The sequence below is a fragment of the Scyliorhinus torazame genome, chromosome X (genome assembly GCF_047496885.1).
Source record: "Scyliorhinus torazame isolate Kashiwa2021f chromosome X, sScyTor2.1, whole genome shotgun sequence".
In the NCBI taxonomy this organism is placed as follows: Eukaryota; Metazoa; Chordata; class Chondrichthyes; order Carcharhiniformes; family Scyliorhinidae; genus Scyliorhinus; species Scyliorhinus torazame.
Window position 1 is genome coordinate 23,485,521 of NC_092738.1, and position 27,947 is coordinate 23,513,467.

Consider the following 27,947-nt stretch of genomic DNA (forward strand, 5'->3'; position numbering starts at 1 on the left):
GGTGGTGCAAACCCCCCTTTAAAAAGTGTCGCACCATCTCTGCTAAAAGAGCAGGGAGTTATTTTGACATTATAAGCAGTTGTCCCAACAGATTGTATTTAAATCGCATCTTTCATGCACAAAAGCAACTTGAAGCGTATCACTAGCGATTCTCAAAACACAGAGTGTGGACACCCGTACCCCAATGCTGGCTGTCACCTGTAGCAAATTTTTCATTCCTGCTCCACTCAACATTTATTAAAGCCTCGTCTCACGCGAACCCACAAAAAGTGTTGTGAAAAAGCGGTCGCCTTGACGACTGTGACCGCCTGTTCAGGTATTTTGCTTTTGCAACTAAAATTCCACTTAAACCGCCACACCACAAAAACAGAAAAGGACAAAGCTAATCTGGTCCCATGCATGTTGTCAGATCTTTGACACTGATTGCCACTTTGACTGTGGCCAACTAATTGGAGCTCAGGCTGCAAAAACCAACCTGGGGCCTTCTGGTCTAAACGGGTCATCAGGGGGCAATATACTTAGGTTAAACTTCTGGGGTGAAAAAATCAGGTTTCAATTTGGATGATTAAAGGATTCAATTGGAATAAATAGACTCGACTTTCGGTTTGCGTATAGATCAATTTGGAAACTGAGATTGATAGATTTTTGTGAGTAGACTAGTTCAGCGGAGGGGAGGGGAGCAACATACATTTGAGAATGCCCATTTTGTAAAAAAGAAAGTGTAGACTTCGGAGTGTAAAGGTTTGAATAATGAGCTGAATAAGTGTTTGAATGTAAAGGATGTGTTAGGCCCTGGATTTTCTTGCCGTGTGGGGAGAGTCTCCAGGGTTACGGTACAATGGATTGATTGGAAAAAGTTTACACTTTGAAAACAGAAATGAGGGCAAATGAAAAACTAAAAGGCAAATGAAAAATCAGTCTTCTCTTCTGCTTCTCTGCTTAACTCAGCTCCCAAATTCAAACTATCGCTCAAGGTTGGGACCGTTCAATGATCACGCTCGTTCGGTTTGCTCCTTTCTCGATTCATTTACCACCTGTAAGAATCAAAACAAAAAATTACATTTAAAAATCAAGCAATTGCAAATTGGCATGCTGGGCATGTCCATATCCAAAGTGTGAAACTCTCATCCCTAATTTTTAAGGTTTGGTTTTTTCCCTGAAAAAAGACGGCCCCTGTCCCAGGGAAAAAGGATCCAATTATTCACATCCCACAAAAACGAATCTCACTTTTAAAGCAATCCCCATTTTCCCAAAAAGAACACAAGAAACTAGGAGCAGAGAGGGCAGTGGCACTTCTAAACTCGAGAGTACAGGAAGGACACACAGATCTCTCAATCGATAATTTCTCACCTCGCCGTCCCGGGTCTCAATAGTTTTGATTAACACGGTCTTCCTGCTCGGAATATCTGAATTGTGATCATAATCTAAAATGGAAGAACCAAACACAAACCGGAATTATCGAACAGTCCTCCGGGCATACTGATATGAAAGGTTTCCATCTTAAATGGTTTCCGAGGCCCTCACAAACAGACTCACCTCTGAAGCTGAGGGACGAAAAGGACTGGACTGGGACTGCAATCCTATTGAGGACAAAGAGGACAGTTAATGACTGCTAATTCCAGAATATTTTACCTCAGATTTAGCTTGAAAGGAATACTGCAAGGAATTGGTAAGGGATTGGAAAACCTCGGTGTTGTGTTATGCTTCTTCATGTAGCATAAGCTGCTTCCTTGATGTATGCTCTGACAAAGGAAGGTTCAGACTTGGAGATAGGTTTAACACATTTATTGAACAGTTAACAATTTTTTTTTTAGAACATACAGTACAGAAGGAGGCCATTCAGCCCATCGAGTCTGCACCGACCCACTTAAGCCCCTCACTTCCACCCTATCCCTGTAACCCAATAACACCTCCTAACTGTTTTTGGACACCAAGGGCAATTTATCATGGCCAATCCACCTAACCTGCACATCTTTGGACTGTGGGAGGAAACCGGAGCACCCGGAGGAAACCCACGCAGACACGGGGAGAACGTGCAGACTCCGCACAGACAGTGACCCAGCAGGGAATCGAACCTGGGACCTTGGCGCTGTGAAGCCACAGTGCTATCCACTAATACCGTGCTGCCCTATTCTCCTACTTGAGTTTGACTCTCCTGCTAATCTTGCTATAGTAACTCAATCTAACTAACCAGTCTGCTCGAAGCCATGCGGTGGGTGTGATGCTTCCGATCTGCCCCTGTCCTTCTCTCTGAGTGTCTTCCAATTGTGCAACTATTGGGCTGCAAGTGATTCCCTTATTTCTTGACGGGATGTGTGGTGCTCAGGGATACCCTATTATGGTTCTCAACAATGTCCATCATTGGCTGTTTATCCCCACTACCTCCCACGACTTAGGTGCAAGGCCCATTCGAGTAAGATGGTCTGCACATACAATCAGGGCCCACACTCATGGCTTAATTCACAATCTCTATATTTCCAACCTTGCAGACTGACAGGAGGCTCTCGGGTTACTCCTATTATCAACTCAAGTGCACATAATCTAGGCTGACACTTCGCTGCAGTACAGAGGGAGTGCAGCATTTCCAGAGGTGCCACTGTTCAGGTGGGCCGTTAAACCGAGGACCCCGTCAGGTGGGCGTTACAGACCCCATACCACAATTTGAAGAAGAGCAGGGCAGTGTCCTGGTCAACATTCTTCCCACTGCTGCGCACAGGTGAATTGAACATTCATCTCCCTTGCCATTGGTGGGATCTTAGCAAATTGGCACGTGCATTTGACTAAATTACTGGTGGTGAGGTACTTTGGGAGCTCCTGGGAATGGGAGAAGGTGGCTATCTGAATGCAACTTCCTCAGTTTTGTCTCCCTGGGCTAACTAGTTGTACTTGTCTCTGGCTCACCCTCAGGGAGCGCTCTTCCTCCTAGGACTAGTGTGTGAATGTTTGTGGATGTGGAGCCTAGTCCCCTAGAAGTCATATTCGGGGTGTCGGACCGGCCAGAGCTGCAGGCGGGAGAGGGGGCAGACATTTTGTTTTATTTAAAAAAAAATTTAGAGTACCCAATTCATTTTTTCCAATTAAGGGGCAATTTAGCGTGGCCAATCCACCTACCCTGCACATCTTTGGGTTGTGGGGGCGAAACCCAAGCAAACACGGGGAGAATGTGCAAACTCCACACGGACAGTGACCCAGAGCCGGGATCGAACCTGGGACCTCGGCGCCGTGAGACAGCAGTGCTAACCCACTGCGCCACCGTGCCGCCCACGAAACGCATCACCTTGGCACACTCATGGAGAACTGCTGCTGGGGTGACCATCCCCATAGCAACAGGGGCCTGAAGCACTAACTACTATCTATGATGCCTTTTGCTTGCTGAGGAAAGATTTTCCCCCAACGTGCTCAGCTCACCTGCTCTCTTCCCCTTCCAGCAGTTTTCTGTAGGTGGCAATTTCAATATCCAGGGCCATCTTGACGTTGAGCAGATCCTGATACTCCCTCAGGTGTCTCGCCATCTCATCCTTCATGTGATGGACCTCTTGCTCAAGGCGGCCAATAGAGTCCTGGTAGCCAGATGCTTCGACGGAAAACTGTTCTTCCACCTCCCGTAGCTGTCTCAGCAGAGACTCATTCTGCAGGCAAAACATACAATACTCACCTGTCTACACACATCACTCCCTGAATGCATACACCACACCAGAGATACAAAATTGACTATGAACCAATAGAACCCCCCAATGAACCAATCGTATCAATCTACAATTTGACAACTGGAGCTTGTTTGTGGCCTAGTTTGATGTTGCTTGACGAACAGAAAAAGTCATCATTCCAACCTGTTTACTCCTTGCTGACAGATAGTTATTTTATGCTGTTTATTCAACAGCTCAATTATATACCAGGATCTAACACACGTGATTATACAAGTTAACTGGATAATTAATTGCAAATTACATTTGTAAATATACATTCCCCCCACCTTAGGTTTTTCCCTCAGGTTTTGGAAAATTGTCAAAAACTGTTGTCGTAACCACAATGGAGGTCCCGGAATCAGGACAATCCGATTTCCCGTGACCTCCGCGGAATATGAACTTCCCCTTAAGGGGCAGGGCTTCCACGCCACATGGAGAGCCCCCAGCTGTATAAAAACCCCAGCCCAGCTGCAGGTTGGGGAAGGACACCTTTAGGGGAGTGGAGGAGTGTTAGAATTTTATTGAAATAAACCTGGGTCCATAACGTCTACTATCGCCTATGCGTTCTACTTATCGCCGTGAGGCAGCAGTGCTAACCACTGTGCCACCCTGAACCCACAACTTTATAACTAGGAGGCAAAACTGCTACATGGCAAGCCAATGCTGACACTTTTAACCCAAGGTATACTGCCAGCATGAAGCTGGTGACCCCTGACCCCCCCCCCTTTGATTGGCTGTCAAGGCTTTGTTCTCACTTACCGTTCCTTTCAGGGAATCCAGGTCACAGGTCAGACTCTGGATCTGACGCCGTGATTCGTTTAGATCCTGCTTTGTCTGTCTCAGGGTTTCCGTATTCCGGTTGGCAGTGTCCGTCAGATCGGTGAACTGTTGGACGGAGCGGAGACAGAGGCAGTTACAAGTGAGGCAGCCACTCAAACAGGACACAGCAGAAAGTGCGCGCTGTGAGGCAGCACAGCGTGATCACACACAGGGAGGCCTAGAAAGCCTGCACCTGTGGATAATGTGTGAAGAGAGGACCAGGCTCAACTGTACTGCCGCGCATCATGATCAAAAAGCACCCCCCCGGGGCCAGATCGCCCCGCGCCCCCCCCCCCCCCCCCCACCCCCCCGGACCCCGCCCGCGCCACCTTCTCCCGCCGGTAAGAGAGGTGGTTTAATCCACGCCGGCGGCACAGGCATTCCAGCAGCGGGACTAGAGTCGCCGGGGGGGGGGGGGGGGGGGGCCGACCAACCGGCGTGGCGCGATTCCCGCCCCCGCCAAATATCCGGTGCCGGAGAATTCGGCAACCGGCGGGGGCGGGATTCACGCCAGCCCCCGGCGATTCTCCGACCCGGCGGGGGGGCTCGGAGAATCCCGCCCAGGGTGAGTCATAACTAATCGGCTTTAATCAGCTAGAACTGTTCCCAGCAGCTTCGATACAGAAAGTGAAGGCTGCTGGGACGGCATTGGTTCTCATACTCCGCCTCTCAGGGCGGAGCTATGTGCGTTAGGCAATGGTAGACTCCTGGGTCTAGCCAATGGGCATCCACCTCTCAGGTACTGCAATACCTGGTATTACCACAGATGTATTACATTTAGGTCTCCATTTTGTGACATGGATCTGAATAAATCTGCTCATTTGTGGACTGGCATCAGAACAAAAAGGTGACCATTACGATTGCCGGATCGTTGTAAAAACTCAACTGGTTTGCTAATGTCCTTTAAAGACAAGGGCCTGCTACCCTTAAGCACTCTGGTCCTACAGCTGACTTCCACTCTTGTGTGGTTGAGTGTTAAAGCTGTCAGGCTAACTGGTCAATATGTCTATGCCTTACCTGTGTTGCCGACATCTCAGGAACCAGAGTGTTCATTTTAAATGTAGTCACTCATGAATAAACTTTGCTGAACTGCTTCACAAGAGAGACACAGGGAGTACTTGAGGCCTGCAGTAATAGGCCCCAGGACAGGATCGGTGCTCTTAGCGCTGCAGGGGTTCCGGAATCTGACTGAGATCCTACCTTGGACTTGTACCACTCCTCGGCCTCCTGCACGTTCTTGGTGGCAATGGTCTCGTACTGTGTGCGGATCTCTTTCAGAGCTGCGGTCAAGTCTGGCTTTGCCACTTCCATCTCAACCTGTACTTGTGAAGCCTGCATGTTCATCTGGAGGTCCCGCAGCTCCTGGCATTGGAAAGAAGAGAGGAACATCGAAATTTCAGATGCCGGTCAATCAAATTGACGCATGAGCATTCTGACAGAATGGCTATTGACAATCTAATTCTGACCCTGGAACCCTCAAAGAGAAAAACAATGAAAAGATCCATTTTTGTTCCCCACAGAAACAAGATGGCTGCCAGGTGTCTGAAATGCTGGAAATTCTGTCAAAAATGGTGGAAGTGAATGGTTACCAGACAGAAAGTTTTAAACTGGATTTGGGCCTAGTCAAGAATTCTAGATTGACAAAGAGGAAAAAGTTCAGTTCACACGAGCAACATCCCCTGAAGCAGACAAGAAATAAAACAAACCAACAACAGCTCACCTCATCGTGGATCTTCTTGAGAAATTCGATTTCGTCCAGTAGTGACTCAACCTTTCGCTCCAGCTCCAATCGAGCCAAAGTCGCATCATCAACATCCTGCGGGGTTCGTGGTCCGGGGAAGGAAGGAAGGAGCAGGAGGGACAAAAGGAGAAAAGGAGAAGGGGAATTAGAAAAAGGAGAAAGGGCAAAAGAAGGCATTTTAATCCCACGGACAGCACGGTGGCGCAGTGGATTAGCACTACTGCCTCACGGCGCCGAGGTCCCAGGTTCGGTCCCGGCCCCGGGTCACTGTCCGTGTGGAGTTTGCACATTCTCCCCGTGTTTGCGTGGGTCTCGCCCCCACAACCCAAAGATGTGCAGAGTAGGTGGATTGGCCACGCTAAATTGCCCTTTAATTGGAAAAAATGAATTGGGCACTCGACATTTTTTTTAAAAAGAAGACATTTTAATGCCTTAAGCTTGTTGTTATAATAGGATTGTTTGCAAGGAATGGTGTTCAGTTTTTCAAGATGGATGAAACAATCTTTGGATTGTGTTTCCTGCACTAAAAAGTTTGGTTTTAATCCTTGGCTTTGGAGTAAAACTTTCCACTTTAGCTATCTAAAGTTACACAGATTTTGTAACTTTTTTAAAAATACATTTAGAGTGCCCAATTCATTTTTTTCCAATTCAAATCATCCATTCACCTTGGGCTCCATATCCTTTTATATGATTTAATAATATTTAAAACAGGAATGAATCTCCGATTTAAAAATCACTAATTGAGCTGACAGCTACAGATTCTTGTGGCAGAGCGCTCCACCACTTCTACCACTTGATGCATGAAGAAATGTTTTAGAGAGGGAGACATTTCTCGAAAGCCCTCAAAAGCCTTTCGTTGTCCAAACGTCCTGGTCACCCCTCCTTGCCTCAGTGTCCTTGTTCCTTTCTAACTTGTGAAGGGCCCTGAGGAGGGCTATTGGCATAATGGATGTTGTTGCCATTCATGACCCGCACACTACCAAGGGACAGTGTGAAGACTGGCCACATCGGGGCAAAGAGCTGGCACTGTATGGCATGCCAACAGTCACCGTTCTGCATTGGTAGTCAGTGCTTATGGCATTCTCTCACACGCCAGAGTTCCCTTGCAAGGGGCAGCACGGTAGCGCAGTGGTTAGCACTGATCTACGGCACTGAGGACCCGGGTTCGAATCCCAGCCCTGGGTCACTGTCTGTGCGGAGTCTGCACGTTCTCCCAGTGTGTGCGTGGGTTTCCTCCGGGTGCTCCGGTTTCCTCCTACAGTCCAAAGATGTGCAGGTTAGGTGGATTGGCCATGATAAATTGCCCTTAGTGTCAAAATTGCCCTGAGTGTTGGGTGGGGTTACTGGGTTATGGGGATAGGGTGGAGGGTTGACCTTGGGTAGGGTGCTCTTTCCAAGAGCCGGTGCAGACTCGATGGGCCGAATGGCCCTCCTTTTTGCACTGTAAATTCTGTGATTATAGGTAGTCATCAGCTCAAAGGTGGGCATTTGCTGGGAGGGGCATGAAGCGAGAAGAGCACCTTTTAAAAAAATAAATTTAGAGTACCCAATTCTCTTTTTTATAATTAAGGGGCAATTTAGTGTGACCAATCCACCCAGCCTGCACATCTTTGGGTTGTGGGGGCGAAACCCACGCAAACACGGAGAGAATGTGCAAACTCCACACGGACAGTGACCCAGAGCCGGGATCGAACCTGGGACCTCGGCGCCGTGAGGCAGCAGGGCTAACCCACTGCGCCACCATGCTGCCCTTACTATCTATTTTTACATGTCACATGCAAAGCTTATAAAAACAAAATGGAGTCACTAAAAGCACTGGTAAAATCCCAGAAATACCATGGAAGGAAAAAAAAAAAGAGAATTCACAGGCTTGTATCCAGGGCTGTTTTGGAGTGCCCAGGATTTCCCGGACTATGTCAGCTTTTGCGCGATTTTTGTGTTGGCATGTATGGGACGACTGTACATTCTTGGGTCCTTATTTTCCAACTCATCATTGTATGCACTATTGCAATTTTCAGCATACTAGGGAGCCGGATCTGCTGGGTTTATCCAGTATTTTCTTTAATTGCTTTAATTTTATTGGGGAGTTCTTTATCCAGCGTCCACAGCAGCAGAGAAACTGCTTTAAATCTGGGTACGGCAAAGTCGCCATAGTCTCAAAGGACCATAGGCCGCTTTCCCTTTTGAGGGGGGAGAGCTGACTGGTGGCGATTTAACCTGAGGGTCACCACACCTCAGGCGAGGGGTAAGGTGGAGAAGGCGGGGCCTTCATGAATAACCTCAGCCAGGAGGGGAATTGAACCCCCGCTGTTGACTTCACTCTGCATCACGAACCAGCTGTCCAGCCAACTGAGCTAAACTGGCAGCTTGTCTCAGACACTCACCTTCCTGAACAGTACCAGATTATTCTCGGCATCCTCTCTCTTCTGGGCTTCATCGTCCAACCTGTAACACAATTACACACAAACATTACGGAGTTCTCAGCCAGACAGTAAAAGCACAAATATCCCATCCCCTGTTTCGTCCCCGATCTCAGCCACACTGCTGCAGGGAGCTCCGGAACATGGAGGCATTTCAGTAGCACCATATCCCATCTCCAAATGCTTTGTGATAATTATTCCAGTGCGCAATGAGTGCCACTGTGTAGAAAACCACAGCAGTTACTTTTTTTCTTTGTTGCACAGGGCGAGATCCCAAACCACAGATTGCAATGTGACAAGATATGTGTTTTAATGGTGCTGGCTGCGGGAGGAATGTTGGCCAGTATACCAGGTGAACTCCCTGCTCTAGTTTGAACAGCGGCGTGGGATCAATGCCTTCCTGAGTCTCGGAGGAGGCAGGCGTGGAGGCCTCACTTCAACATCTTGGCAAAAGAATCTGCTACAGGGTACACCCCCGTCAGTAATGCACTAAAGCATAGTTCCAAGTTGCTGGACTGAACCACCTATAGCTTTATCACTCCAACAACATTACGAACTGAGAAAAGCTTTGATAATAGCATAGAGATCCTGGCATGTTGAGCCAGAATATAGATTGTTGTAGCCAACCACTAGGGGCCTCTATTGACCAACTGTTTTAGAAGGTTGTTGTTGTGAGACTTGAGTAATCAGGATTTAAAAGATGCCCCCCTCCCCCTCCTGTGGACACTATCTCACTGTACTACACCTCCGGAATCCTGGCTGCTTTACCCCCTCCCAGGTAAAGGGCCTTTGATATCATTTGCAAGGCCTCTCCACGAGCTCCTACACGAAGTTCCCTCAGGCCTGTAATTGAACCTGGAGCCTTCCTGATCTACGTGACTTGACTTAAGCACTGTAATTAAGCCACTGCGGAGACTATTTAGGACACGAACCAGCGAATATGCCCATAAAAAACAGAGACAGGCCGGTGGATGCTGTTCGCGAACGTACACAGAGATGGCTGCTAAGCGCACCTGTTAAAACTGCAGTGACAATCGGAGCTTTTGAATCCGACAGAGAAACCATTGTCACACCACGTGGAACAGATTGGAGGGGTAGAATGTAAAACTTGGTGAATTTAGCAGCGAATCCAGTTCCCGGGCGATAACAAATAGGATGCACCCCCAAATGACCTTTATTGGAGGGAAATAATTTGGACCTCAAAACTCCCAGACACATTTGATCAGTAGCACTTGACAAATCAAAGGAAACGAGAAACCTTGTTAATTTACAAATTGCACCCACCACTTAAATGTTCCACCGTGTCCTGGGTTTCAAAAATAAAACTTAAGCTCCAAACGGTGACTGCAGAAAAACATCACAACAAATAAAGGAAAGAGGCAGCGTTTGAGGTAATTTTTGAAAGCAGCATCATGGGGTAAAACTCCTCTGGTTGCTATGTGTAAGGGCATGTTTCTTTTTAATGCATTTACAATGGAGCCACACAAAAGCAGCTTGAATAGTTCTGCTCCTTCTTGCTACCAGTTCAGTGGTTTCTCATTTAAATTCAGTGTTCAAAACTTTATCCTCCTGTGTCTTTGACGAGCAACATTCGGGTCCCCAGAAGTGGTAATGTCGCCTCATTTAGACTGGAGTGCTGCCTCCTGAGCAGCAACTGGGTTATTGGATAAGTAGCGGGGTCTTTTCCAAGCCTTTTTGTCCCTCGCTCTATTTCCAGGCTACCAGAAGGCCTCCACCGCCTCAGCGGCGTGGACATTTTTCACACGGGGTGACAATCAGCTTCATCGGCCTATTCAATTGCAGAGGGCTGATCCTAAACCCTGGGCTGGATTCTCTGCCGCCCTGTGCCAAAACCGCGTCCGGCGCTGGAGCGGAGAATGGCCGCTTACCCGGAAATTGGGACCGGCGCCGCTGAAGCGATTCTCCGGCTTCCCGGAGAATTGCTCGGGAAGCGCTCGCGCGCAATCTACGCAGCACAGGTAGGGGGCCGTTGACAGAGGCCCCCTCCCCCCCGCGTGATTCTCCGCGCAAAACTGGCAGAGTTCCTGATGGCGTGGTTCTAACCACGCATCGGCCGTCAGGAGCTGCGAGGAGCTCTCCGGGGCCCTGACAGCCCCCTGCAGGTAGGAGAATCTCTCAGGACTTTCTTAAGGAAAGTCGAGTGAAACACCAGCGTTTTTATACCAGCGTGGGGACAGAGCCCCATTTTTGAAGAACATAGAATATAGAACATTCCAGCGCAGTACAGGCCCTTCGGCCCTCGATGTTGCGCCGACCTGTGAAACCACTCTAAAGCCCATCTACACTATTCCCTTATCGTCCATATGTCTATCCAATGACCATTTGAATGCCCTTAGTGTTGGCGAGTCCACTACTGTTGCAGGCAGGGCATTCCACACCCTTACTACTCTCTGAGTAAAGAACCTACCTCTGACATCTGTCCTATATCTATCTCCCCTCAATTTAAAGCTATGTCCGCCGGGTCGGAGAATGGCCAGTGGCCGCCGTGAATCCCGCCCCCGCCGAAGTCTCCGCTCCCGGAGATTGGGCGGGGGCGGGAATCCGGCCGCGCCGGTTGGCGGGACCCCCCGCTCAATTCTCCGGCCCGGACGGGCCGAAGTCCCGCCCAGGAATTGCCTGCCCCGCCGGCGTAAATCAAACCTGGTATTTACCGGCGGGACCAGGCGGCGTGGGCGGGCTCCGGGGTCCTGGGGGGGGGGGGCGCGGGGCGATCTGACCCACGGTGGCCTGGCCCGCGATCGGGGCCCACCGATCCGCGGGCGGGCCTGTGCCGTGGGGGCACTCTTTCCCTTCCGCCTCCGCCACGGTCTCCACCATGGCGGAGGCGGAAGAGACTCTCCCCACTGCGCATGCGCGGGAAACTGACAGCGGCCGCTGACGCTCCCGCGCATGCACCGCATTTCTGCGCCAGCTGGCGGGGCAACAAACGCCATTTCCGCCAGCTGGCGGGGCGGAAATCCCTCCGGCGTCGGCCTAGCCCCTCAATGTTGGGGCTAGGCCGCCAAAGATGCGGAGACTTCCGCACCTTTTTGCCGGCGCGATGCCCGTCTGATTGGCGCCGGCTTTGGCGCCAGTCGGCGGGCATCCCGCCATTGGGGGGGAATTTCGCCCAAGATCTTTCCTCCACACCAGGCAACATTCTGGTAAATCTCCTCTGCACCCTTTCCAATGCTTCCACATCCTTCCTATAAAATTGCACGCAATACTCCAAATGCGGCCGCACCAGAGTTTTGTACAGCTGCAACATGGCCTTATGGCTCCGAAACTCAATCCCTCGACCAATAAAAGCTAACAACCAACAACAACTTGCATTTATATAGCGCCTCTAATTTAAAAAGGTACTGAGGCACTTCAGTCACGATTATCAAAAGAAAATACACTCTGACACTGAACCACATGAGGAGATATTAGGTCACATGACCAAAAACCTTGGTCAATGAGTTGGCTTTTAAGGAGGGTTAAAGGTCAAAAGCGAGGCAGAGTGGTTGAGAGGGAGAATTCCAGAACTTGATGCGGAGGTGGTGTGCCAGGCTGAGGTGGTGCGACAACGATGGAGCGATTATAATCAGAAATGGCCAGAGTTAGAGGAGCACAGAGATGTTAGAGGGTTGTGGAGCTGGAGCGGGTTACAGAGATAGGGAAGGACGAGGCCATAGAGGAATCTGAAAACAAGTGTGAATTTTAAAATGAAGCATTCCTTAACCAAGAACCATTACAGGTCGCTGAGCACTGCTGCCTCACAGCACCAGTGACCCGGGTTCGATTCCCGGCTTGGGTCACTGTCTGTGCGGAGTCTGCACGTTCTCTCCCGTGTCTGCGTGGGTTTCCTCCGGGTGCTCCGGTTTCCTCCTACAGTCCAAAGATGTGCAGGTTAGGTGGATTGGCCGTGATAAATTGCCCTTAGTGTCCAAGGATGTGCAGGTTAATCGGGGATCTATACACAAGTGGCTGGGGGAGCAGGGGATGAAGATCAAAAAGAAATGGGAAGTGGAGTTGGGAATGGAGATCAATTGGGGAGTATGGAGTGAGACACTGCGAAGGGTAAACGGGACCCCCTCTTGTGCAAGGATGAGCCTGATACAGTTTAAGGTGGTGCACAGGGTGCATACGACTCGGGCGAGAATGAGTGGGTTCTTTCAGGGGGTAGCAGATGAGTGTGAGAGGTGTGGGCGGGGGCCAGCGAATCACGCGCACGTTTTGGAATTTCGTCAAATTACTAAGATCCTGGGCGGGCGTGTTCGCGGTCTTAGCCAGGATAGGGGCTAGGAGTGGGATCACTGTTTTTCTCTCCTCTCTAGCCTGGAATGATTGAGGACTCTGTGCCTGCACCCTGATTAAGGCCAGTTATTAACTGGATATTGCAGTTGCTCAGATTACAGTTCCAAGAACCAGGGGCTGGTTTAGCACAGTGGGCTAAGCAGCTGGCTTGTAATGCAGAACAAGGCCAGCAGGGCGGGTTCAATTCCCATACCGGCCTCCCCGAATGTGGCGACGAGGGGTTTTTCACAGTAACTTCACTGAAGCCTACTTGTGACAATACGCGATTATTATTATTAAGAAAGACATCAAGCCTTGAGCATAAGGCTCCTCATTTGTCTGTATCGCAATACAAATCATTGGGCGACACGGCGGCGCAGTGGTTAGCACTTCTGCCTCACAGCGCTGAGGACCCGGGTTCGAACCCGGCCCCGGGGGCTCCGGTTTCCTCCCACAAGTCCCGAAAGACGTGCTGTTAGGTGAATTGGACATTCTGAATTCTCCCTCTGTGACCCGAACAGGCGCCGGAATGTGGCGACGAGGGGATTTTCACAGTAACTTCATTGCAGTGTTAATGTAAGCCTACTTGGGACAATAAAGATTATTATTATTAGAACAGCACCTCCAGTAACGCAGCAGCCCTGTTGCAGTGCTGTCAGCATAGATTATGTATATAAGTCAGGACCTGGGTTCGATCCCGGCCCCGGGTCACTGTCCGTGGGGAGTTTGCACATTCTCCCCATGTCTGCGTGGGTCTCACCCCCACAACCCAAAGGTGTGCAGGGTAGGTGGATTGGCCACGCTAAATAGCCCATTCCCCTGCCCTATAAAACCCCTTAACCTAACTTGCACATCCTTGGACACTAAGGGGCAATTTTATCATGGCCAATCCACCTAACCTTCACATCTTTGGACACTAAGGGACAATTGATCATGGCCAATCCACCTAACCTGCACATCTTTGGACACTAAGGTACAATTTATCATGGCCAATGCACCTAACCTGCACATCTTTGGACACTAAGGGACAATTTAGCGCGGCCAATCCACCTAACCTTCACATCTTTGGACACTAAGGTACAATTTATCATGGCCAATCCACCTAACCTGCACATCTTTGGACACTAAGGGACAATTGATCATGGCCAATGCACCTAACCTGCACATCTTTGGGCTTGTGGGAGGAAACCGCAGCACCCGGAGGAAACCCACGGAGGATTCCCTCCAGGTTCCTGCCTGTCCCGACCTCGCAGTGATTTTACGCTGGGGCGTGTCGACCCCGAGCCAGAAAGCAGATTGAGGCCTTTAAATGTTTTTGTATTCATCCATGAGATGTGGGCTTCGCTGGCTAGGCCCAGCATTTATTGCCCATCCCTAATTGCCCCTTGAGAAGGTGGTGGTGAGCTGCCTTCTTGAATCGCTGCAGTCCCTGTGGTGTAGGTACACCCACTGTGCTGTTAGGGAGGGAGTTCCAGGATTTTTCCAGTGGTGAATTACTGGGCCAACCAATCGTTAAAATTCAGCCTCCAGTATTATTCTTAATTGACAGACGTGGCAGTCCGGTGTGCTTCATGCATTTAACATTTACGTTCCTTTTTTGACGTTTGCACTGATGATAGTCTCTCCTGGAGCCTATCTGCAAATTACTGCAGACTGGACCATTAGATAGCGGAGAGGAAATTACTTCAATTAGTCTACACTTCACTAATGGAACACACTGACAGACTAATAAAGAAACTGGTGTCTTTGGGAGATAATGCATTTCGCAGAGGATCACAGTTAATGGCATCCCAAGCAGGGTCTGTAGGTCAATTGTTAATGGAAAGTGTTTGCCGCTATGTATTCCCAACACACAGAACTTTTCAGGATCAAAAACAATTCGCAGAGCAGAAATCCCAGAGAGCTGGGTTTCAATAGAGAGTAACACTGGGCAAGGGGTAAAGCCATCAGTTTACCAATGCTGGGTGAAAATTGTCTCCAATGTTTCAGATTTAGGGGCATCATGGCAGCACAGTGGTTAGCACTGCTGCCTCACAGCACCAGGGACCCCGGGTTCGATTCCCAGCTTGGGTCACTGTCTGTGCGGAGTCTGCACGTTCTCCCCGTGTGTGCGTGGGTTTCCTCCGGTTGCTCCGGTTTCCTCCCACAGTCCAAAGATGTGTAAGTTAGGTGGATTGGCCATGATAAATTGCCCCCTAGTGTCCAAAGGTTGGGTGGTGTTGCAGGGAAAGGGCGGGGGATTTGAGCCTCGGTAGGGCGCTCTTTCAGAGGGCTGGTGCAGACTCAATGGGCCGAATGGCCTCCTTCTGAACTGTAGCTATTCTATGGTTTTATGGGCAAGGACACATAGAAAACGATTGTTTTTTTTTCAAGAATAATAATCTTTATTAGTGTCACAAGTAGGGTGGCACGGTGGGGCAGTGGTTAGCACTGTGGCCTCACGGCGCTGAGGTCCCAGGTTCGATCCCGGCCCTGGGTCACTGTCCGTGTGGAGTTTGCACATTCTCCCCGTGTCTGCGTGGGTTTCGCCCCCACAACCCAAAGATGTGCAGGGGAGGTGGATTGGCCGCGCTAAATTGCCCCTTAATTGGAGAAAAAATGAATTGGGTAGTCTAAATTTAAAAGAAAAACTTAGTGTCACAAGTAGGCTTACATTAACACTGCAATGACGCTCTTACCGCCAGCCATTAGTGTGTTTGGAAGGATTTGCAGGTTTATACAATCAACCTGTTTGGCCGCGTTATGGACACACCTTCCTCGGCCATCAAGTCCTGGGGTGGGGACCACACCTGGAGTTTCTGACTCAGAGGTAGGGGCGCTACCCCACTGAGGCACAAGACCACCATCAGCAACGTCGAACAGGGGGCACCTCCAACAATACAGCACCCCCTCAGTACTGCCAGGGAGTGTCACCCACGATCATGTGGCTTCAGTCCCAGGGGGGAGGTTTGAGGCCCAGCTCTGCCCACTGAGCCAAGCTTGACCAATAGCGTTGTAGACACCATCAGAAGCCACGTGTAACCACGCTGAGATCACGTTTCGCATGCTGCTCGGAGCGTGGCTGCCTGGTAAATCCTTAAATAATAGAAGAAGGGAGGCAGAGGGCAGCACGGTAGCACAGTGGTTAGCGCAATTGCTTCACAGCTCCAGGGTCCCAGGTTCGATTCCCGGCTTGGGTCACTGTCTGTGCGGAGTCTGTACTTTCTCCCCGTGTGTGTGTGGGTTTCCTCCGGGTGCTCCGGTTTCCTCCCACAGTCCAAAGATGTGCAGGTTAGGTGGATTGGCCATGATAAATTGCCCATAGTGTCCAAAATTGCCCTTAGTGTTAGGTGGGGTTACTGGGTTGTGGGGATAGGGTGGAGGTGTTGACCTTGGGTAGGGTGCTCTTTCCATTTAACCATCCCCACCCCCCGCTCCCTCACAGTGCTGGCATTGGGGATTTAGAGCCTACCCCAATCGCTGGTACCAGCGCGCGCCCCCCCCCAACCCCGCTAGGTGAGTGACACCCTGCTATTGGGTCACCAAATGACCTCACCACTTCATGCAATGCCTTTCAGGCCCTGCCCCTTGGCAGTGCCAGGTTTGCACTGCCAATGTGCCAGGCGGCAGTGCCATGCCCTGTCCTGAACCACCCATGGGTTACAAAGTCCTCAGAGCCAATTTGCGCACAGCAAGCTCCCACACACAGCAATGTGATAATGACTAAATAATTTTTTTTTTTTGTGACGATTGGTGGACAAATATTAGTCAAGACACTGGGGAGAGCCAGGGAAGTGGGATGGAAATTTCCGGAAATGGGAAGAGAAGGGGATTAAGACGCTTAAAGATCTGTTTCGTAGGGGTCGGTTTGCAGGATTGAAGGAGCTGGAAGCGAAGTATGGGCTGGAGCAGGGAGACGTGGTTAGGTACATGCAGGTTCGGGATTTTGCCAGAAAGGAGATACAGAGCTTCCCGGTGGAGCCGGCCTCCACATTGCTGGAGGAGGTGCTGACGACAAGGGGACTGGAGAAGGGGGTAGTCTCAGCGGTTTACGGAGCTATTTTGGAAGAGGAGAAGGCACCACTGGAAGGGATCAAGGCAAAGTGGGAGGAAGAGCTGGGAGAGGTTATAGAGGAGGGGGTCTGGTGTGAGGTGCTCCGGAGAGTGAATGTCTCCACCTCGTGCGCGAGGTTGGGGCTGATACGAGGGCGAGGATGAGCCGATTCTTTGAAGGGGTAGAAGATGTGTGTGAGTGTTGCGGGGGGGTGGAGGGGGGGGGGGGGCTGCGAATCACGTTCATATGTTTTGGTCCTGTCCAAAGCTGGAGGATTACTGGAAGGCGGTGTTTAGGGTAATTTCTAAAGTGGTGCAAGTGAAACTGGACCCGGGTCCCCGAGAGGCCATATTCGGGGTGTCGGACCAGCCGGGGTTGGAAACGGGCGCGGAGGCAGATGTTGTAGCCTTCGCCTCGTTGATCGCCCGAAGGTGGATCCTGTTGGGGTGGAGAGCAGCCTCACCACCCTGTGCCCTGGCGTGGCGGGGGGGGGGTTACCTGTTGGAATTCTTGACTCTTGAGAAGGTTAAGTTTGAACTGAGGGGAAGCTCGGAGGGGAGAATTCATGGGCGTTATTCATTATGCACTTTCAAGAACTGGATAACATTGAACATTAGTTGGGGGGGGGGGGGGGGGGCGGGGGGGGGGGGGGGGGGCTGTGTATGTTAAGGGTGACTATGAGTAATCCTGGATTCCTTTTTGTTATCTGTCTATGTAAACATATAGTGCCAGGGACGTTTTTACATCTGGAATATAAAGCCAGTCTCAGTAATAATGACCATGAAACTATTGTCCATTGTTGTAAAAACCCATCTGGTTCACTAATGCCCTTTAGGGAAGGAAATCTGCCGTCCTTACCCCGGTCTGGCCTACATGTGACTCCAGACCCACAGCAATGTGGTTGGCTCTTAACTGCCCTCCGAAATAGGTGGCACAGTGGTTAGCACTGCTGCATCACGGCGCCGAGGACCCGGGTTCACTCCCGGCTCTGGGTCACTGTCCGTGTGGAGTTTGCACATTCTCCCCGTGTCTGCGTGGGTCTCGCCCCCACAACCCAAAGATGTCCAGGGGAGGTGGATTGGCCACGCTAAATTGGGGGGACAAAAAACTGTCCGATGAAATGACCTAGCAAATCACTCATTTCAAAGTCACCTTCCAAACTCCGCAAACTTCCAGCCCGAAGGACAAGAGCAGCGAATGAACGGGAACTCCACCAGCTGGAGTTTCCCTCCAAACCACACACCATCCGGATTCGGAAATATATCGCCAATTCCCCAATCTTCATGTGCCAGCTTTGTGAGTCAGTACGGAAGAGCCTGAACTCTACTCCGTGTCTCCCTAGAGCTGCATTGGCTCAGAGAGAGGTCAGCGTGCGGCAAATCAGTCACATCATTCTGCTCTGTGGTATAGTGATGGCTCCAACTATGTGACACCATTTCTATAAATGTTGCTGGAACACAAGGCCAGCACCAAATGTGGAGAGGAACAAGATGCATGTTTTATTGTTGTGGAGAAGTTTTTTTGAGTTCATCAAAGTAAGTATTTTTAGCAAACTCTGTGCCTAATTCGGTGGACAAGAATGCCTGAATCAGGTAAGAACAGACTTCAGAACGTGTAAAATATTCTACTTTAGACTGGGATCAGAATGGCCTTGCATTGGACATCTCCCCTTGTCCAGCACCACTCCCCTTGTCCAGCTCCCCGTCGCTCCCCTTGCCCACCTCCCCGTCGCTCCCCTTGCCCACCTCCCCGTCGCTCCCCTTGCCCACCTCCCCGTCGCTCCCCTTGCCCACCTCCCCGTCGCTTCCCTTGCCCACCTCCCCGTCCCTCCCATTGTCCACCTCCCCGTCGCTCCCCTTGCCAACCCCCCCGTCGCTCCCCTTGCCCACCCCCCGTCGCTCCCCTTGCCCACCTCCCCGTCGCTCCCCTTGCCCACCTCCCCATGCCCACCTCCCCGTCGCTCCCCTTGTCCACCTCCCCGTCGCTCCCCTTGCCCACCACCCCGTCGCTCCCCTTGCCCACCACCCCATCGCTCCCCTTGCCCACCACCCCATCGCTCCCCTTGCCCACCACCCCATCGCTCCCCTTGCCCACCACCCCATCGCTCCCCTTGTCCACCTCCCCATCGCTCCCCTTGTCCAACACCCCATCGTTCCCCTTGCCAACCTCCCCATGCCAACCTCCCCATCGCTCCCCTTGCCCAGAGCCCCATCGCTCCCCTTGTCCACCTCCCCATCGCTCCCCTTGTCCGCGTCCCCATCGCTCCCCTTGCCCACCTCCCCATCGCTCCCCTTGCCCAGAGCCCCATCGCTCCCCTTGTCCACCTCCCCATCGCTCACCTTGCCCACCTCCCCATGTACACCTCCCCATCGCTCCCCTGGTCCACCTCGCCATCGCTCCCCTTGTCCGCGTCCCCAACGCTCCCCTTGCCCACCTCGCCATCGCTCCCCTTGTCCGCGTCCCCATCGCTCCCCTTGCCCACCACCCCATCGCTCCCCTTGCCCACCACCCCATCGCTCCCCTTGCCCACCACCCCATCGCTCCCCTTGCCCACCTCCCCATCGCTCCCCTTGCCCACCCCCTCGTCGCTCCCCTTGCCCACCTCCCCGTCGCTCCCCTTGCCCACCTCCCCATCGCTCCCCTTGCCCACCTCCCCATCGCTCCCCTTGTCCACCTCCCCGTCGCTCCCCTTGTCCATCTCCCCATCGCTCCCCTTGCCCACCCCCTCATCGCTCCCCTTGCCCACCCCCTCATCGTTCCCCTTGTCCATCCCCCAGTCACTCCTCTTGTCCATCTCCCATCACTCCCCTTGTACATCGCCCCTCCCCAACGCTCCACTTGTCCATCTCCCCATCGCTCCCCTTGCCCACCTCCCCGTCGCTCCCCTTGTCCACCTCCCCAATCGCTCCCCTTGTCCACCTCCCCGTCGCTCCCCTTGTCCACCTCCCCGTCGCTCCCCTTGTCCACCTCCCCGTCGCTCCCCTTGTCCACCTCCCCGTCGCTCCCCTTGTCCACCTCCCCATCGCTCCCCTTGTCCACCTCCCCATCGCTCCCCTTGTCCACCTCCCCATCACTCCCCATCGCTCCCCTTGTCCACCTCCCCGTCGCTCCCCTTGTCCACCTCCCCGTCGCTCCCCTTGCCCACCTCCCCGTCGCTCCCCTTGCCCACCTCCCCGTCGCTCCCCTTGCCCACCTCCCCGTCGCTCCCCTTGCCCACCTCCCCGTCGCTCCCCTTGCCCACCTCCCCATGTCCACCTCCCCGTCGCTCCCCTTGTGCACCTCCCCGTCGCTCCCCTTGTCCACCTCCCCGTCGCTCCCCTTGTCCACCTCCCCATCACTCCCCTTGTCCACCACCCCATCACTCCCCTTGTCCACCACCCCATCGCTGCCCTTGTCCGCGTCCCCATCGCTGCCCTTGTCCGCGTCCCCATCGCTCCCCTTGCCAACCTCCCCATCGCTCCCCTTGCCCACCTCCCATCGCTCCTCTTGCCCAGAGCCCCATCACTCCCCTTGTCCACCACCCCATCGCTCCCCTTGTCCACCTCGCCATCGCTCCCCTTGTCCGCGTCCCCATCGCTCCCCTTGTACATCTCCCCTTGTCCACCTCCCCATCACTCCCCTTGTCCACCTCCCCATCACTCCCGTTGACCATCTCCCCTTGACCATCTCCCCATCACTCCCGTTGACCATCTCCCCTTGACCATCTCCCCATCACTCCCCTTGTCCACCTCCCCATCGCTCCCCTTGCCCACCTCCCCATCCCTCCCCTTGTCCACCTCCCCATCCCTCCCCTTGTCCACCTCCCCATCACTCCCCATGTCCACCTCCCCATCACTCCCCATGTCCACCTCCCCATCGCTCCCATTGCCCACCACCCCATCGCTCCCCTTGTCCACGTCCCCATCGCTCCCTTTGTCCACCTCCCCATCCCTCCCCTTGTCCACCTCCCCGTCTCTCCTCTTGTCCATCTCCCCGTCGCTCCCCTTGTCCATCTCCCCTTCGCTTTCCTTGTCCACCTCCCCATCACTCCCCTTGTACATCTCCCCTTGTCCACCTCCCCATCACTTCCCTTGTCCACCTCCCAATCACTCCCCTTGTCCATCTCCCCTTGTCCACCTCCCCATCGCTCCCCTTGTCCACCTCCCCATCACTTCCCTTATCCACCTCCCAATCACTCCCCTTGTCCATCTCCCCTTGTCCACCTCCCCATCGCTCCCCTTGCCCACCTCCCATCGCTCCCCTTGCCCAGAGCCCCATCGCTCCCCTTGCCCACCTCCCCATCGCTCCCCTTGTCCACCTCGCCATCGCTCCCCTTGTCCGCGTCCCCATCGCTCCCCTTGCCCACGTCCCCATCGCTCCCCTTGTCCACCTCGCCATCGTTCCCCTTGTCCGCGTCCCCATCGCTCCCCTTCTCCACCTCCCCATGTCCATCTCCCCTTGTCCATCTCCCCATCGCTCCCCTTGCCCACCCCCTCATTGTTCCCCTTGTCCATCTCCCAGTCACTCCCCTTGTACATCGCCCCTCCCCAACGCTCCTTGTCCATCTCCCCATCGCTCCCCTTGCCCATCTCCCCATCGCTCCCCTTGTCCACCTCCCCATCGCTCCCCTTGTCCACCTCCCCATCGCTCCCCTTCGCTCCCCTTGTCCACCTCCCCATCGCTCCCCTTGTCCACCTCCCCATCACGTCCCTTGTCCACCTCCACTTGTCCGCCTCCCCTTGTCCACCTCCCCATCCGTCCCCTTATCCACCTCCCCATCCCTCCCCTTGTCCACCTCCCGATCCCTCCCCTTGTCCACCTCCCCATCGCTCCCCTTGTCCACCTCCCCATCGCTCCCCTTGTCCACCTCCCCATCGCTCCCCTTGTCCACCTCCCCATCGCTCCCCTTGTCCACCTCCCCATCGCTCCCCTTGCCCACCTCCCCATCCCTCCCCTTGTCCACCTCCCCATCCCTCCCCTTGTCCACCTCCCCATCACTCCCCATGTCCACCTCCCCATCACTCCCCATGTCCACCTCCCCATCGCTCCCATTGCCCACCACCCCATCGCTCCCCTTGTCCACGTCCCCATCGCTCCCTTTGTCCACCTCCCCATCCCTCCCCTTGTCCACCTCCCCGTCTCTCCTCTTGTCCATCTCCCCGTCGCTCCCCTTGTCCATCTCCCCTTCGCTTTCCTTGTCCACCTCCCCATCACTCCCCTTGTACATCTCCCCTTGTCCACCTCCCCATCACTTCCCTTGTCCACCTCCCAATCACTCCCCTTGTCCATCTCCCCTTGTCCACCTCCCCATCGCTCCCCTTGTCCACCTCCCCATCACTTCCCTTATCCACCTCCCAATCACTCCCCTTGTCCATCTCCCCTTGTCCACCTCCCCATCGCTCCCCTTGCCCACCTCCCATCGCTCCCCTTGCCCAGAGCCCCATCGCTCCCCTTGCCCACCTCCCCATCGCTCCCCTTGTCCACCTCGCCATCGCTCCCCTTGTCCGCGTCCCCATCGCTCCCCTTGCCCACGTCCCCATCGCTCCCCTTGTCCACCTCGCCATCGTTCCCCTTGTCCGCGTCCCCATCGCTCCCCTTCTCCACCTCCCCATGTCCATCTCCCCTTGTCCATCTCCCCATCGCTCCCCTTGCCCACCCCCTCATTGTTCCCCTTGTCCATCTCCCAGTCACTCCCCTTGTACATCGCCCCTCCCCAACGCTCCTTGTCCATCTCCCCATCGCTCCCCTTGCCCATCTCCCCATCGCTCCCCTTGTCCACCTCCCCATCGCTCCCCTTGTCCACCTCCCCATCGCTCCCCTTCGCTCCCCTTGTCCACCTCCCCATCGCTCCCCTTGTCCACCTCCCCATCACGTCCCTTGTCCACCTCCACTTGTCCGCCTCCCCTTGTCCACCTCCCCATCCGTCCCCTTATCCACCTCCCCATCCCTCCCCTTGTCCACCTCCCGATCCCTCCCCTTGTCCACCTCCCCATCGCTCCCCTTGTCCACCTCCCCATCGCTCCCCTTGTCCACCTCCCCATCGCTCCCCTTGTCCACCTCCCCATCGCTCCCCTTGTCCACCTCCCCATCGCTCCCCTTGTCCACCTCCCCATCGCTCCCCTTGTCCACCTCCCCATCGCTCCCCTTGTCCACCTCCCCATCACGTCCCTTGTCCACCTCCCCATCACGTCCCTTGTCCACCTCCACTTGTCCGCCTCCCCTTGTCCACCTCCCCATCCGTCCCCTTGTCCACCTCCCGATCCCTCCCCTTGTACATCTCCCCTTGTCCACCTCCCCATCGCTCCCCTTGTCCACCTCCCCATCACTCCCCTTGTCCACCTCCCCATCCCACCCCTTGTCCACCTCCCCATCCCCCCCCTTGTCCACCTCCCCATCCCCCCCCTTGTCCACCTCCCCATCCCCCCCTTGTCCACCTCCCCATTGCTCCCCTTGTCCACCTCCCCATCACGTCCCTTGTCCACCTCCCCATCACGTCCCTTGTCCACCTCCACTTGTCCGCCTCCCCTTGTCCACCTCCCCATCCGTCCCCTTGTCCACCTCCCCATCCGTCCCCTTGTCCACCTCCCGATCCCTCCCCTTGTACATCTCCCCTTGTCCACCTCCCCATCGCTCCCCTTGTCCACCTCCCCATCACTCCCCTTGTCCACCTCCCCATCCCCCCCCTTGTCCACCTCCCCATCCCCCCCCTTGTCCACCTCCCCATCCCCCCCCTTGTCCACCTCCCCATCCCCCCCTTGTCCACCTCCCCATCCCCCCCCTTGTCCACCTCCCCATCCCCCCCCTTGTCCACCTCCCATCCCCCCCCTTGTCCACCTCCCATCCCCCCCCTTGTCCACCTCCCCATCCCCCCCCTTGTCCACCTCCCCATCCCCCCCTTGTCCTCCTCCCCATCACTCCCCTTGTCCACCTCCCCATCACTCCCCTTGTCCACCTCCCCATCCCTCCCCTTGTCCACTTCCCCATCGCGCCCCTTGTCCACCTCCCCATCACCCCCCTTGTCCTCTCCCCTTGTCCACCTCCCCATCACTCCCCTTGTCCTCTCCCCTTGTCCACCTCCCCATCACTCCCCTTGTCCACCTCCCCATCCCTCCCCTTGTCCACCTCCCCATCGCTCCCCTTGTCCACCTCCCCATCCCTCCCCTTGTCCACCTCCCCATCCCTCCCCTTGTCCACCTCCCCATCCCTCCCCTTGTCCACCTCCCCATCCCTCCCCTTGTCCACCTCCCCATCCCTCCCCTTGTCCACCTCCCCATCCCTCCCCTTGTCCACCTCCCCATCCCTCCCCTTGTCCACCTCCCCATCCCTCCCCTTGTCCACCTCCCCATCCCTCCCCTTGTCCACCTCCCCATCCCTCCCCTTGTCCACCTCCCCATCCCTCCCCTTGTCCACCTCCCCATCACTCCCCTTGTCCACCTCCCCATCACTCCCCTTGTCCACCTCCCCATCACTCCCCTTGTCCACCTCCCCATCACTCCCCTTGTCCACCTCCCCATCACTCCCCTTGTCCACCTCCCCATCACTCCCCTTGTCCACCTCCCCATCACTCCCCTTGTCCACCTCCCCATCCCTCCCCTTGTCCACCTCCCCATCCCTCCCCTTGTCCACCTCCCCATCCCTCCCCTTGTCCACCTCCCCATCCCTCCCCTTGTCCACCTCCCCATCCCTCCCCTTGTCCACCTCCCCATCCCTCCCCTTGTCCACCTCCCCATCCCTCCCCTTGTCCACCTCCCCATCCCTCCCCTTGTCCACTTCCCAATCGTGCCCCTTGTCCACCTCCCCATCACCCCCTTTGTCCTCTCCCCTTGTCCACCTCCCCATCCCTCCCCTTGTCCACCTCCCCATCGCTGCCCATGTCCACCTCCCCTTGTACACCTCCTCATTGCTCCCCTTGTCCACCTCCCCTTGTCCGCCTCCCCATCCCTCCCCTTGTCCACCTCCCCTTGTCCACCTCCCCATCCCTCCCCTTGTCCACCTCCCCATCCCTCCCCTTGTCCACCTCCCCATCCCTCCCCTTGTCCACCTCCCCATCCCTCCCCTTGTCCACCTCCCCATCCCTCCCCTTGTCCACCTCCCCATCCCTCCCCTTGTCCACTTCCCAATCGTGCCCCTTGTCCACCTCCCCATCACCCCCTTTGTCCTCTCCCCTTGTCCACCTCCCCATCCCTCCCCTTGTCCACCTCCCCATCGCTGCCCATGTCCACCTCCCCTTGTACACCTCCTCATTGCTCCCCTTGTCCACCTCCCCTTGTCCGCCTCCTCATCCCTCCCCTTGTCCACCTCCCCTTGTCCACCTCCCCATCCCTCCCCTTGTCCACCGCCCCATCCCTCCCCTTGTCCACCTCCCCATCCCTCCCCTTGTCCACCTCCCCATCCCTCCCCTTGCCCGCCTCCCCATCGCTCCCCTTGTCCGCCTCCCCATCCCTCCCCTTGTCCGCCTCCCCATCCCTCCCCTTGTCCACCTCCCCATGTCCACCTCCCCATTGCACCCATTGTCCACCTCCCCATTGGATTGGATTTGTTTATTGTCACGTGTACCGAGGTACAGTGAAAAGTATTTTTCTGCGAGCAGCTCAACAGATCATTAAATACATGAAAAGGAATTGAAAGAAAATACATAATAGGGCAACACAACATCTCCAATGTAACTACATAAGCACTGGCATCGGATGAAGCATACAGGGTGTAGTGTTAATGAGGTCAGTCCATAAGAGGGTCATTTAGGAGTCTGGTGACAGTGGGGAAGAAGCTGTTTTTGAGTCTGTTCGTGCGTGTTCTCAGACTTCTGTATCTCCTGCCCGATGGAAGAAGTTGGAAGAGTGAGTAAGCTGGGTGGGAGGGATCTTTGATTATGCTGCCCGCTTTCCCCAGGCAGCGGGAGGTGTAGATGGAGTCAATGGATGGGAGGCAGGTTTGTGTGATGGACTGGGCGGTGTTCACGACTCTCTGAAGTTTCTTGCGGTCCTGGGCCGAGCAGTTGCCATACCAGGCTGTGATGCAGCCCGATAGGATGCTTTCTATGGTGCATCTGTAAAAGTTGGTAACGGTTAATGTGGACATGCCGAATTTCCTTAGTTTCCTGAGGAAGTATAGGCGCTGTTGTGCTTTCTTGGTGGTAGCGTCGACGTGGGTGGACCAGGACAGATTTTTGGAGATGTGCACCCCTAGGAATTTGAAACTGCTAACCATCTCCACCTCGGCCCCGTTGATGCTGACAGGGGTGTGTACCTTTGCTTCCTGAAGTCAATGACCAGCTCTTTAGTTTTGCTGGCATTGAGGGAGAGATTGTTGTCGCTACACCACTCCACTAGGTTCTCTATCTCCCGCCTGTATTCTAGTCGTCGTTTTTCGAGATCTGGCCCACTCTGGTCATATCGTCAGCAAACTTGTAGATGGAGTTGGAATCAAATTTTGCCACAAAGTCGTGTGTGTACAGGGAGTAGAGTCGGGGGCTAAGTACGCAGCCCATCGCTCCCCTTGTCCACCTCCCCATCGCTCCCCTTGCCCACCTCCCATTGCCCACCTCCTCATCGTTCCCCTTGTCCATCTCCCCGTCGCTCCCCTAGTCCATCTCCCCGTCGCTCCCCTAGTCCACCTCCCCGTCGCTCCCCTTGTCCACCTCCCCGTCGCTCCCCTTGCCCACCTCCTCGTCGTTCCCCTTGTCCATCTCCCCGTCACTCCCCTAGTCCATCTCCCCGTCACTCCCCTTGTCCATCTCCCCTCCTCATCGCTCCCCTTGTCCACCTCCCCGTCGCTCCCCTTGTCCACCTCCCCGTCCCTCACCATGTCCACCTCCCCGTCGCTCCCCTCGTCCACCTCCCCATCGCTCCCCTCGTCCACCTCCCCATCGCTCCCCTCGTCCACCTCCCCATCCCTCCCCTCGTCCACCTCCCCATGTCAACCTCCCCATCGCCCCCCCTTGCCCACCTCCCCATCACCCCCCTTGCCATCACCCCCCTTGCCCACCTCCCCATCACCCCGCTTGCCATCGCCCCCTCTTGCCCACCTCCCCATCACCCCCTTTCCCCCGCCCGGTTTTGTGCTACTTTATCCATTAGCAATAGTTTGGATTGTCGCCCCCGCCCCCATGCTCTCCTTGCGAAGATTCCTTCAAACATTTGAACCCGGAATCCTGTGTAACAAAAGATGAGGCGCATTGACAATCTAGAGTGTACTAATAACATGACAGTGGGAAGCAAAAGGCGTGCCTGGGGAAAGCATGGAGATATTCTTCAAAGATATTTAAAAAGGAGCAAGAGCCATTCAGCCCCTCCCCAAATTGTTGATTTAAGAGTAACTCCCATTTGTAGGGGTGCAGAGCCCTTACCTTTGTCTGGAGTTGTGCAGGTCATCCACTAGGTTGTCTTTCTCTACCTGGATGCGGTCCCTGTCCTTGACCACCAGGTCCAGTTGCCTCTTCAACTCCCTGATCTCCTGCAGGTAGACATCCCCCGCCCTGCTGGGCTCCTTGGACCGCAGCTGGGTGAGTTCAGCCAGCAGCACGGCGTTCTGCTGCTCCAGGAACCTCACCTTGTCGATGAAGTTGACGAATCGGTCGTTCAACTCTTGTAGCTCCACCTTCTCGTTGGTGCGGGTGGTGAGGAACTCCTGGTTCAGGGCGTCGGCCACCGAGAAGTCCACTTTGTCCTGGTAGCTCCTGAGCGAGGCTGGGGTGCTGGCTCTGTGCCGGTAGCCGCTGGGGTTCCTCAGAGAGGCTGGCGGACTGAGCAGCCTGCCCGAGCTGGAAAATCTGGACACAGAGATGGGGGACACGGAGGGACCTCCAAACGTCCTCCTGTAAGAGGCTGTGCTGCTGCTGGACACACGATAGGAAGACATGCTTGTGGGCTGGGTTGCTGCTGAATGCCTCCAGGCTGGGAGAAAAGCTGAATGAAAGCGCCTCACCTCTCCAGGTTCTTTATAAAGCACTCCAAAGGATGGCTGACCACGCCTTCTGCGGTGAATCACAGCCT

General features: G+C 54.5%; 1 protein-coding gene across 1 annotated transcript; it reads right to left on the reverse strand.

Moving 5' to 3' along the window:
* Window positions 1-163: 163 nt before the first annotated feature.
* LOC140405400 (peripherin-like) lies at window positions 164-27,935 on the reverse strand. Its single transcript, XM_072493758.1, has 9 exons — window positions 27,302-27,935; window positions 8,631-8,691; window positions 6,226-6,321; window positions 5,706-5,867; window positions 4,446-4,571; window positions 3,409-3,629; window positions 1,537-1,580; window positions 1,351-1,424; window positions 164-1,034 (listed from the first exon to the last, which is right to left on the reverse strand). Exons 1-9 carry the CDS (start codon window positions 27,811-27,813, stop codon window positions 993-995), a joined length of 1,338 nt encoding a protein of 445 aa, XP_072349859.1. The 5' UTR covers window positions 27,814-27,935; the 3' UTR covers window positions 164-992.
* Window positions 27,936-27,947: the final 12 nt, after the last annotated feature.